Source organism: Takifugu rubripes, chromosome 11 (assembly GCF_901000725.2).
Source record: "Takifugu rubripes chromosome 11, fTakRub1.2, whole genome shotgun sequence".
Taxonomy (NCBI): Eukaryota; Metazoa; Chordata; class Actinopteri; order Tetraodontiformes; family Tetraodontidae; genus Takifugu; species Takifugu rubripes.
Genome location: NC_042295.1, coordinates 9,057,787 through 9,070,668, shown reverse-complemented (window position 1 = coordinate 9,070,668; position 12,882 = coordinate 9,057,787). Strand labels below are relative to the sequence as shown.

Genomic DNA, 12,882 nt, shown 5'->3' with positions numbered 1-12,882 from the left:
CTATTGTTTTTTTTCACAACCTGAGGCCATCGAGCGTTCGGGTCCACATCAGACACCACATCAGGTGTCTCCCCATTGTGTCCTACGATATGGCCTTCCTGCTGCCGAACACATCTGACGTGTGCAACTCATCAAAATCCAAACGAAGGCCTGGTAACAAACCACCAAACCTCCAATCACTCACATCCTTCTGCCCCATTCTCCTCCAGCCCTTCCCGGCTTTGCCTCTGAACATCTGGAGAAGAGTTCCCCTCAAAGTAAACAGAGCAACAGCTGTCCACCAGATACTGCCATTTCCATCTCCATCTCTCTCTTCATCACTCGTTTCCTCTGTATCATTTTGCTCCACCGCTGCTGCAGTAAGTGCCCAAAACTAATAAAGAAAAGCAAAAATATCATTTAGAAAAATACGCTGACCACACACATCCTGCTACATTTAATGTGAAATAGACTTTTGATGATAAACGTACACTCTCGCTGTATGATTGCAAGAGTCACAATATATTTTGGTTATTTTTTAAAATAATTTTCCTATGAAAATCCCATTTTAATCTAATAACTGAAGCTAATTTAACATTTACGACGTCATGTTCGCTGTTCCTCTTCATCCAGACCAATTCAGTCTTCATCAATAAACATACACATTACACAATTAAGTCATAATAGCTCATTACAACAAAAGCCCACTATCTGCTTAGTTAAAGTAGCAAAAGCAGTATCATATCTAGCTTCTCATGTGTGACTGCAAAGGATGATGGGATATATTGCTTGATTAGATTAGATTCAACTTTATTGGTATTGCACATATACAGTACAAAGCAACAAAATACAGTTTAAACAGAAGTGCAAAAAGAGCAGCAAGTGCAGATATAATAATGTCGTATGAACATATTTCACAGATGGGTATGTGCATTAAATGTCTTAGACTATAAGTGCAGAGACTATTTACATAAAGCTAGAAGAAATGTGCAAATGATAAATTAGGAATGTACAGATAAGTTAAACTAAGGTGCATACATTTGCATAAATAAGTTTAAACTATGTAGGATATTAGTGCATTGTGTAAATGTAGTGCAGTGAGATGTGAAGTGGTGTATGGGGGGGTCAGCTCTGGGGAAGAAGCTGTTCCTCAGTCTGCTGGTCCTTGTCTTGAGGGTTCTGAAGGGAGAACAGACTATGGGCGGGGTGGGAGGAGTCCTTACGGATGCTGCGTGCTTCTTCTGGACAGCCTCGATGGCTGGTAGTGGAGTCGCTGTGATGCCTTGGGCAGTTTTCACCACCCGCTGCAGAGCCTCATGCTCAGCCATAGTGCAGCTTCCATACCGGACTGTCACACAGTTTGTTAGGATGCTTTCTGTCGCACAGGTCATGAACCATTGGTTGCACACTACTTTTCACAAAGCATATTGATACATTGAGTGCATCAAATAGGGAACGACGATCCTCACTTAACATTTCAAAAACACCAGAAAATGGTTTACACTCTAATTAGTTGACTATATAGAGGATAGGCGTCATTATTGGCTCTAATCCACTGCTGCTGGTGACATGGTGATGGGATAAAACGTGACTAAAATGAGGATGGCTAATCTGAGTGAAACAGAAACTGTTTTTACTTCGGCTTTCCAGCTTATTTTATATGTAGGTTACATCCTCAGGTAGCTGAGATTCAAGTAAGAGAACTGTAGTGAAACCATTTCTCTAGTCACGATTTGATTTCTGGGTGATTTCATTCTGCACGTTTTTGTTTCTGACCAAATGTAAACACTAAGGAGCGAGATGTGTGTGTGTCAGCTCACTCAAACTGACATCATTTTCAGTAAAAACACGTCTGTTAATAGATTATGTGTTGTCAGGCAGCTGAATATAAGAGAGCAGCTGTTTGTTATGTAACCTCGGTATTGCTACACTAAACACACACGCACGCGGAGCTGGAGACCACACATACACACACACACACGCACGCACACAGCACTCCACTGTGACCTCAGCGGTCAGGGTTCCGGCTCATGACGTTCCGTGCTTCCAATTGGCACGTGTTTAGACGTGCTGCACCTGCATCACTCGGCACCCCAGACATCCAGTTCTGCTCCCCCACGCCTGCAGTTTAAGCTCAGGAATCGGGAATCTTTGCTGTCTTATGTGTGAGTTCCAGACTGAAATGCCAGAGTCAGCAGCAGCGGCAGCAGCAGCTAGCAACAGGGGGATACAGCCACATCTGCTCCAGTGATTTGGGATGTTATGATATTATTGTATGACAAGCCGGTTGTATCAAACAGCAGTTTAGTGCACTTTAAGGGCTTAGCGTGATTGAAAATCGCTTCTGATGTCCTTTTCTTGGTCTGCAGAGTCTGAAACTGCAGAGTCCAGTTCTGCTGCTGCTGCTGCCTCTGTTGTTTTTCATCACTTTTCCAGTTTCTTTTTTTTATACACATCAGGACTTTTACAAACGAGAGATAATCTCTAAATTGATCTTGGATAAGAGGTGAAACGTCTTCATGGAACTCAGACAGTCCAGTTGCTATGATTCAACTACCAGAATCTAAATTGATAAGTTTGTTTTCCTCTATGAAGATGTGTAAAGAAAGTCGGTCAGTTATGTATAAACCCAAAACTATTGTATCCTATCCTACCATTCCACACTGTTCACAGAGCTATTTATAGGTCTGCATCACATGACCTAATCAGTGACACATTTCCTGCTAAGTCATGCTTCGTAAGTAGAAATATACACAGGCAACATAGTCATTGTCTCATAAAGCACAATTGGAGTGCACTTCTTCAGCCCACATCCTCATATTCACGCCTGGTTAATGTAAAGTAACAAATTAACCAGACCTGCGTGGCCTCTGACACGCGGAAGTCCAGTCGTTGCCAAAGAAAGGTCGAGAGTCAAACCCTTGACCTTCGTGCTGCAAGGCAAAGAGCGGCGGAAAAAAACAGATCAATAATAAAGTTGTGAATAAAGAAATAAAACGATTTCTCTGTTCTAGGAGATAAGTTTAACATTTTTTACCATTTAAATAACCCTCATTTGGAAGGAAGAAAAGGGATTAACAACGCAGCATATTGGGTATGTGGCCGTTCTGTGTCCTTTGGCTTCGACTTTAAACATTACTTTAAACTTTTAATGAAACCCAAACTGTTGCTTGAGTGTCCAATGTTTCATGTCAGTAAAGGACACGAAGGGAGTTTTATCCACCAGCTGGTGAAGGAAAAAGCCAGTTCCAACATTTGGATGTGCTACAGAGGCACAGCGCCGAGCCCTCTGTGATTAATTATGATTACGGGTATCTTCGACACAGCCAACAAATAAAAATAGCAGAAGAGACTTATTCATTTGCATTCATTAGAGACTTCAGAGCATTTACACAGGTCAGAAACCTACGAGATGACCCGAACATCCAGCTCTGGCTCTGCTGTCTCAACAACGCCGCTGTTTTCTGGTTGTAATCACACAAAATCCTGGTGTGAAGAGTTCTCTGTAATGTCAGGTATTTGTACTCCCTCCTGCTCTCCCCTTGCTTATCTGGCATAAATCACAGATAACCTAAGAACATGAGGCTTCGTTCGCAGCTCCTCCGTAGATCGCAGTGTAATTAAGCAGACTGAAGTGGACTGTTCACACTTCAGGGCTAACTGGGTCAAGGCTGTTGTAGCCGGGCCCCAAACGACCTCCACACCTGTCCGACAAAGCCAGACAGATCTCGTCTTTGTGCGCTTGCTGCAGAGGAATCGCCAGTGAAGAAGTGAGAGCAAGAGTGTTTGTCTTAGATACTGATGGACAGAAGGTCAAAGTGTTGCAGTGGATTTAATGTCAGATTTTAAACCTTGTTCCACGAGAGATAGGCGTTTACGACATCATTACGATCAGAGCAAAGGGGGTGTCTGTGGGAGAAGCTAAAAGATGATTGGGAGCCAAAGCCATGTGCCAGAATGGTAGGTCCTTGACAAACTGCCCAGATAAAGACGCTGAGATTTGAAAAGTGGATGCTGCAGGATGGAAGAGACGTCTAATGGACTGCAGTTGAGTTTGGGGTCAGGGAGTAAAATGGGCCAAAGGTTATCGGTTTCTCCGCTGAATGGACTGATATGATGCAATTCAGGCCGTTTTGTGAAGCAGACAAGACCCTAAAACACCGTGTTATCTAAAGAGGCAGCGCATGCTCACAACTTTATCTTCTTCTGGTCTTTTTTCCTTCATCTGTCTTCTCACACCTTTGGAAGGAAGCGTTCGAAAAGTGTCAGGGTCCAGATACATGACATAAAACAAATGAGAGCGAGCTTCCAATGCTTTTATTCTGAAAGTGTTCCTGTGGATCATTTCATTTGATTCCCAAAGGTCAAATATCTGCAGTATTTATATTAAAGATGGCCTCTTAAGACTGGGATTTTTGCTTATTAGGTCAATATAATATTTTGCGTTGCACCCCAGCTGTGGGGAGTCACCCACCCGGGGCTGAAGCACACGTGCACGCTCACCACATGTGAGGCACCACATTTTTGAGGCAAGGATGTGGGGTGGAGGTTTGACCTTTGCCCTGCATTTGAACCTTACATCATAAATTGCAGCTGTTTCCTTAGCGACAGTATCAAACACACGTCTGCGTGAGACCCTCTATTTTCTTTTCTAAAACTGAGAACAAATGTAAACATGAGGCAGAGGGGGGGGGAAAGGAAACAGGAAAAAAAATGACCGTTTGCTTTTTGTCTTTATTTAATAGAGGTATATTGACAAATGTTTTACAAGCTGTTGCTTAAATATTTCCATTCAGAGAGAAAAATGCAACACTGAAAAACAGTTATTAAGCTTGGCAGAGAACACTTTTGAAGGCACTGAAGTCCCAGTTTTCTTTTCTTTTTTTTTGTTTTTAATTCTTGACACATGCAGACACAAATAGCAAAGTTACCTGTTGTTACACATGTCAGTCGCTACGTTACACAGAGCTCTTGGACTTGTTAGTTGAGCCGGAGGCGACACCGGTTATGCCTGCCGTCGCGTGTTGGACACCCAAAAGTGTGAGGAAATGACATTAAGGGGGAACACGGTTGTTAATTCAAGACACTGGACATTTTCACGATTAACCCGCCCCCCCCAAAAAAAGCTACCATAACTTACTCAATGTGGACAACAGGCTGACAGTTTGCTCTGCTGAGTGCAGGGATCTTAAATATCTTCAAGATTAAATACACCATATTGCTGCCATTTAAATACATAATGTGTCTCTTAAGTTAGAATTCAGTGAAAGTATGTATAATCACAAGGCAAAAATTATATAATTTTTTTAAAAAATCCTGCAAAAAAACACTTACAAAGAAGGTCTCCGTTTTATTAAATAATAATAGTGATACTTGCACATTTAAACAAGAGCTTGATTGATCCTCAGAGTCATCCGTGTAGCCTGTGATGCAGGGGGACGTACATGACCACAAATAATGTCTAACGCAGGTTAATCCTGGCTTTTTGGTCAACTGCTGCAGAAACAACACTCAAGCTTGGCGCACATACCGTGTTGTTGTCCTTGTCATATTGCTAATCGTCGGCCGAGATCCGCGGCTGCCTGCTTTAAAGTCGATTGCAGTGGCGGCGAAATGTAAAACCGACGGCGGGACGGAGAGGAGACCCTAAGCGCGGACGTGTCATGAGAACACGTGGCTGCGTTACTGCTAAAAGGGGAAAAAATGAGAAGCGACCGCTAACACTTGACATCTGCTGACCATATTTATATTGCTTCTCGTTCAAGTCTTGTAGCAGATCGTGCCTGTTTTCCTCTCGCTGCTTCTCCCTCTAAACCTTTGATAATGAAGATTTAGCTTTCCGTCCACCCTGGACAAGCTGCTACCACAGTTCCGGGGTCAGGTCCAGGTTAACTAACCTCCACTGTCCCTCCTTCACACCGCCTGACCTTCCCCTGTCCTCCATCCACATCTAATTCTCTCAGACATTCTGTGGCCCACTACCGGCAGCCACATCCCTCCACCACCATGTCCGCGTAGTTCTTCAGCACTACTCTGTCTTGCGGGTCCAGGTAGAGCAGGGCGATGGGGCTGAGGGAGGTCGGGACGCAGCAAGCCCGTGGAACCGCTCGGTTGACAGAGTTGACCAGAGTCTGCACCATGGCATGGCTGGAGGAGTTCATGTGGTCAGCCAGGGGAAAGCGGCACTCTCCCAGGCAGAAGAAGGCATCGTAGCCGCTGGGCGCAATGATCCACTTGTGCCAGCCCACGTCATTGAAGTCTACATACAGGGGATGGCGGCGGCATCTGTTACGGGAGAGGCGTTTTAGTTTTGCGGCACGGCCGCCATTTCTTTTCACCCTTCCATTCTCCTTCCAAATGAGCTCTCCTTTATCGCGACCCCATCCAGATACAGAATATCCTTTTTTGTCCTTCCTTCTGCTTTGATCTCTACTGTGGCTTTTCTTGTTGTTCCTGGCTTCTCTGTCTTTAGTCTTTTTTCTCCCCCTAATCCTCTGACCCCCGGTGGGGGTCCTCCTGCCGTGGTTGACTAAAGGTTCTCCACGCCCATCATGGCTATAGGTCACCAAGAGAGGTCTCTCCTGGGTCCAGCTGTGCTCATCCTGACCCACAGACCTACGTACCCTCAGGTGTCCCTCTGTCTCAGTGTCCTCATTACCTGCTGCAGAACTGATGTTGTGGTCCAGGCCTGAGGAAGAGCTGTTCTCAGGTCTGATCTCCAGCAGGAAGCCCAAGGTTCCAGATGCATCAAGAACTTTATGGAGGGTGTCTGAATTTAGGGGAAAAGCCTCCCAGAGACTTCTCGACTCATCAGTGTCAACGCTAGTGGTGAATAATCGTGTCTCCAGCAGGGTGGGCTCAGGGTCTTCGTGATGGTCAACAAGGTAAATGTTCAGTCTGTGGACCCCGGGGCCCAAAAAGGCTCTGCTGCTTCGCAGGAGCCGAAGCTCAGCGGAGAGAACCCTCTCGTCTTCAGGGATAGATGAGATGTTAAAGGAGATGTGCAACCTCTGAGAATCACCAGTTAAGGAACTGTCATCAGGACGCTCTGCCAGACAGAAGCAAAAGGGAAAACTTTTTTTTTAGCTAAACACATGAGCATGGTACAGCTACAATAGCATGGGGTAAAGTGATAAGGAAAACACTTTTGACTGGTTTAATGCCACCAAAAATGTGCCTTCCATAGATAAAACAAAACAAATTGCTTAATACATCAAGGTTAAATGTGTTTTAAATTTGCTGTCAGATCTTTTCTGACTGGTCTAATGTCTCAAATTCAAGTAAACATTTTAAAATTCAGTTTGCACAGTTACAAGAATGTCATACAAGCCCCCCCAAAGGTGTAGGAAATGTCCAGTTTGGGGACGTTAGCCTCAAACCTTCAGTGGTTCAAAGTAAGCTTGAGGAATTCTGCCTCAGAAGAGTTTTAATATAGCACGTCCATTGACTTATTTGTCGCAAATTAGAAAACAGATTGTTATCCCATAATCAACTTCACATTTGGCATGGGTGGGCGTCAGGAGTTGGAACGTCAGTGCAGGATTTACAGTATGCAAACATACTGTCAGACATGTTATTTGAAGGAAGCCTTCCAGTTGTGACTGTACGTCTTATCTAAGTGTGCAGAGATAAATCTCTTTACAGCCCGAAGATTAGCAAATGGTGAGCCGTCAGCCATAAAGGGGATCTTTACACTTATGCAAAGCTAATCTATGTAACAACATTGCAAAAATAGCCTCTGTGACTTGTCATTATCCAATAATCTAATGAAAATAATGAATTTAATCAGTAATACATATTGCCGTGTCATAAGGGACTGAGCTCACCGTTGTGGTGAAAGCTGCGCACGGTGTTGGCCTGCTGGATGTGCTGCCTGGGGAAGTTAAATAAAGGGTCCTCCACTAGGTGGTACTGCTGCTGATGGAATCTGTACAAGTCCAGGAGGTACTGTGGCACCGGTACTCCGGGCCGAGGGTCTGACTGCGCCTGCAGGCCCAGGCGGCTCAGGAGGAGACTCTGGATGGTCTCGGCCAGGCTGGGTTTCAGTTGGGGAGCGGCTGATGGAGTCAGAAGGGACGGTGGCACGGGGGACACTCTGCCATGGTCAGTTTGGCTGGCGTCTCCACCCTGATGACCAGACGAGACTTGAGGTAGCAGCAGGACCATGAGGAGCAGGAGGTTAGCAGGGAGCATGGTGGACCTGGGGGAGGGGGACATGATGGTGGAAGGAAAAAAGTGAAATAAAAGAGAAGAAGCCTAAACATGAGGAGACAATCTTATGTCCACAGGTGGGACAGCATGTTTCAGAGGCACGTTCAAAATAATATTTTATATATTATATTACAGCAGATATTATATTATATTATTATAATGCTTATCATACGTCTGTCTTCCTCTTCCTGGACACTCTAGTTTCTCATTAGCCTGCAGCCGTCACATATCTGTGCATGCCAAAAATTTACAGTTAACATATCAGTGCTGTGAAAACAGCTCCTGTTAATTTATGGTGATCTGCGCTGTGGCCTTGAGGCCCATATATCTCCACAGACAACTAAGTCAGAGTAATTAAACATACTTTATCTGCAATTAAATCATGCTGCATGTTTGATTGTGAGGGAAATCACAGTGCAATTTATGATAAGGATTTCACATTAATCATATTAACTACTAGAGTAACAGATATGGCATTTTCTTTAGCTAACTATTTGTTTTTGATCACTCCATTAATCATTCTGGAGACTAACATCAAGTCTGCATGAATACGTTAGCAACAGTTTCATTCAGAATTCTAAAAACAGGCATGAATGAATTCTGGCCTGAGGAAAAGTTCAACTAAATTCATGAAGTTTTAGTTAAACTTAAATGAGCTGTTGGAGTACGGGAACGTGACCAGAGCTGGGGGTCACGGGACCGCCGCAGGGCCGCAGGTGTTAATAACAGGGCTACTAATTAGAAACTTGAAAGTAATGACCCTGCAGGAGTTGAAACGAGGTGGGAAAAGGGTCGGAACAGCAAAACCTGTTGGACGTGACAATGTATGAGGCAGATTAAATGAAATAAAACAGTGAAAATTAAAAGAAAAGAGGTTATGGGGAAAGAGGCTGTGCCCAATTCCTCGTCTGAGCTCGCACCCAGCTCTCCTCTGTCTTTATCTCGTCTCTCCAAGGGTCAGAGAATTGATTATGGTGAGATAACAGAGGTGTTTATGGCTGTGCAAACACATAATGACACTATAATGACTGCTAATCTCTCTCAGAAAAAAATGCTGAAAAAGAGGGCACAGGTTTGCATTTATTTTCATGAGTGTTTGTGTGTGGCGTTCAACTGACATGTCAAAGGGCAAGCCTGGGGAAAAAACCCAAAACCCAGATCTAAAGGGGATAGTTGCTAGCTATACATTAAGTTTTTGCGGCCCCACCCAGGACCGTTCCACCTGGGGCCTTGCAGCAGGGGACAGTTACAGATTAGACACCCACACTGGACAGCCTCTCCCACGCGCTTCTGAGGCTTGTAAAGCTGATTGAGGACAACACCGCTAGTGTTTGACTGTACTTTCCTCACCTACAAAAACCAGCCAGGTGACTCCGAGGTTCAAAGGTTGGGCTGTCTCTCAAGAGGGTGTGTTGCAATCTGTGCGAGGCGAGGAAAGTTGGAGGTTTTGTGAGCAGAAGCCAGCGTGGCCCCACTTTACCCTGACACACAAACAGCCTCTGTGTTGTGTTTAAAAGCTCCGTGTCTGATTTAGCACCATGTCACAGGCGTCAGGGTGCCACCCTGCGCTTTAAATCTGGACTCCCTTTTTGATTAAATTAAACCCAGTCTCGTACGTCTCTGCTCACTTCCCCAAACACATTTTACACGTTCTCTGGTATGTACATATTCCTCAGGGACTGCAGGCGGAGAGGTTGTGATTGATGGGCCTTGGACTGGGTGAGTGAACAGTTCAGACCTCTGCAGTCTGTCTGTTTTCCCAGTGTGGGTACGTGTGCCTCAGCCTGTTAGATGTATTAGAGTTGACCCGACCCCCCCCCCCTCCACACAGCATGACCCCGGCACGTGCCGGCGTAAGCCCGTGCCTTCTTGAACCCGTTGATTAAAACCTCTGACCTCCGATGTCTGCCTCCCCGCCGTTTCTCTCTCTGCCCTTCTCTTTATCTGTTTATTTCAAGCCCCGCTCTCCTTCCCCTTCCTCTTTCCTCTTTGCATTCCTCGGACGTTTTGTTTTTGCTCTGTGGTTTCTCTGTTCGTAATGAATGTTATCAGTTTTCTCCCTCCTTTCACCCAATCCCTTTATCATTAATCCTATTCCAGTTTTCCTCACTCTTTTTTTCAGGCGTCTACAGCACCTCGCCGTTCCCTAACCTCCAGCTCTGGCTTCCCTTCTCTCCCAGCGTCGTTGCTCTTTTCCCCCTGAATGAATGGTGTTTTTGCGGAAGAGTGTAGCGGACCGTTGCCGGGCCAGAGGGCTGGAGTGTCACCTCAGCCGGCTGATTTATCCACCGCCACTGTCTTCATGTTACGCCTGGTCCCTCAACTTTCCCTTCCTGTTGTTCTTCCCGTGTTTCTGTTCCCAAATTCCTCCTCCGGTTCTCCCTCGTCCCCTCTCCCTTCGATTCTCATTTTTCTATCCAGGCATTCTTCAGAACACGATACATGCCCCGGCGTTTCCTCGCTCCGAGCTGGCTGGAACACTTGAAAACATGTCATTTAGCGCGGCCCCATGAGCTGCAACGCAATACACAGAACATGTGTGCACCTGAAAAAACTTCAGAGGATACATCTGCAATCACTGCTGCTTCATTTATTTATTTAAAAAATTCTGGAGCAGCTCTGTTCAGAAACCAAGCGCGCCATCAGCTATATAATTAACCGTGAGGTTATGACTTCACAATACTGCCACATGCTGAACTAGTCATTAATGCCTGCCTCTGAGTTTATATATAACTGAACTGTATAATAAAGACAAGGAGAAAGTTGAAAAATGACCCAAAAAGTCCGCCGGTGCAGCCGCGGTTCTGCTCTTGCAGACTTAATAACAGAGGAACTCATGAGAGGATTCCTCCAGGTAGGCTGCTGACTGCGTTTATTGCCTTCTATTGGACCAGCTCTCTAACTCAAAACAGCTGGCCTGATTAGGCAGCTAATGACATGTGACACACATGCACACGCACATCTGTACACAGTTGTGCAAACGTCCGCGCAGGAACGCGTGCGATTCGGCGGTTCGCTGGCGGGTGGCTCTGGGCAGGTTGCCAGGTCTCTCCAGCCCGTATCTTCCCTCTGTTTTCGTCCTCAGGATATCATGTATCCTCACGCGTCTCGTCTCGGGACGCTCGGCGGTCTCCGTCTCGCAGGAGGCCCACCTGATGCAAGCGGGCATCCGCGGAAGGACTGACAAATCCGAGAGGGACCGCCGAGAAGCTCGGAGGCTGCCCTGGTCGTGAGCCCGACAGCCCAGCAGATGTGAAACACAGGACAAAAACACACCTCTGCTTTTGACATTAAAGCTGTCAAACACTGAGGGCCGATTCATTCGCTGCAGCGGCGCCGAATCCTGCCGCGCTCTTTGAACTCGTAATGGGCCCGTTGTTCTGAAAGAAGTTTGCCCACCGGACGTGATTCTGACTGAGCTACTCAACAAGTTGCCAGTGGCGTCGGCATGTGTGAAAGTGTGTGGCGTGCGTGTGTGGCGTTCCCAGGAGTGGCTAATGGTTTCAGCAGCACAGTTCCTGTGGCCCACTGCTCATGCTTGACAGACAGACAGATGCGTATGTGTGCGTATCCCTGTGTGTGAGAGTGTGTGTGAGTGTGTGCACGCTGGAGGGGCGTCATACTTACGTCCAGGTGTGGTGAGATGTACGAAGAGTCCATGGTTTATCCTTGAGCTCCAGCGTTACGATCCCTCGGCTCTTGCTCCCTCTCCTTGTGACAAAACGGACAAAATGAACTCTACCTCTGTTTTTTGGGGTATTTTTTACTTCTCTAACATTAAGGCAACCGGTGTTTTCCCCATCTGTGTCTCTTACGTGGATGGACTGTATGTGTTGCTTCTCTCTCCATGGTTTTTCACCCCTCTCTGCCCCCTCTCTCAACTTGTCATCCTGTTGTCAGCGTCAGATAAGCAAAACTCTTAAAAACATCCACCGGCTTCCCCTCTCCTGCCTGCCAGCCTGCCTGACCTCCTCAAGAAGGCACCTCCCTCCCTCCCGCCTGCCTGCTCGCTACCGCCTGTACTTCCAACCCGGTTGTTTAAAACCCCAGTGAGCATGGAAGATGCAGGAGGACGTTCAACCGCATGTGTTTGTCTGGCTCTACTGTATCACGACCAGCAAGTCCCCGTTGCTCCTAAACCTCCCGGCTGTGCTTCTCCTTTCTTTTCCTCTCTACCCTGGTCCTCCCTTTTGTATCTCCTCCCCATTTCCTCCCTCCCTTTATGGTCTCTCTCCCTCTCTCTCTCTCTCTCTCTCTCTCTCTCTCTCTCTCTCACACACACACACACAAACACACACTTTTTTTAACACTAAGAGTCCAGTTGGTAAACTCAGTTTAACTCTAATTGACTTTCCTCACCATTCAGATCCTCCCAAGCAGTGATGTCACTGCAGCCAGCCTTAGTCCTTTAACACAGTCTGTTATCTCTCTCTCTCTCTCTCTCTCTCTCTCTCAAACACACACACACACACACACACACACACACACACACACACACACACACACACACACACACACACGCAGATATACACCCAGGTTTGCAGATATCTTTATTACAACATTGAACTGATTTCAATTCATTGTCAACAGCTAACACCTTCAGCCTTAACGCAACCGTTTCCAGGCCAACTCTGACCTTAGCCTGACCTCATTCCCAGTACATAAGTAAAAGACTTTACACCTCAATCGGAC

The 12,882-nt window shown here is 46.0% G+C and overlaps 1 protein-coding gene across 1 annotated transcript; it reads right to left on the bottom strand.

The window, feature by feature from the left end:
* Window positions 1–4,693: 4,693 nt before the first annotated feature.
* bmp16 (bone morphogenetic protein 16) lies at window positions 4,694–12,384 on the bottom strand. The gene is made up of 4 exons (XM_029843929.1): window positions 12,006–12,384; window positions 11,818–11,901; window positions 7,806–8,179; window positions 4,694–7,027 (listed from the first exon to the last, which is right to left on the bottom strand). Exons 3-4 carry the CDS (start codon window positions 8,170–8,172, stop codon window positions 5,958–5,960), a joined length of 1,437 nt encoding a protein of 478 aa, XP_029699789.1. The 5' UTR covers window positions 8,173–8,179; window positions 11,818–11,901; window positions 12,006–12,384; the 3' UTR covers window positions 4,694–5,957.
* Between the last annotated feature and the right edge of the window lie 498 nt (window positions 12,385–12,882).

What these genes read in the sequence shown, in the direction of transcription:
- bmp16 (XM_029843929.1), bottom strand. Translation starts at nt 8,172, where the DNA reads ATGCTCCCTGCTAACCTCCTGCTCCTCATGGTCCTGCTGCTACCTCAA. An exon ending in GCGCAGCTTTCACCACAACG is followed by an intron (nt 7,028 to 7,805) that starts GTGAGCTCAGTC and finishes TCTGTCTGGCAG; the next exon opens with AGCGTCCTGATGACAGTTCC.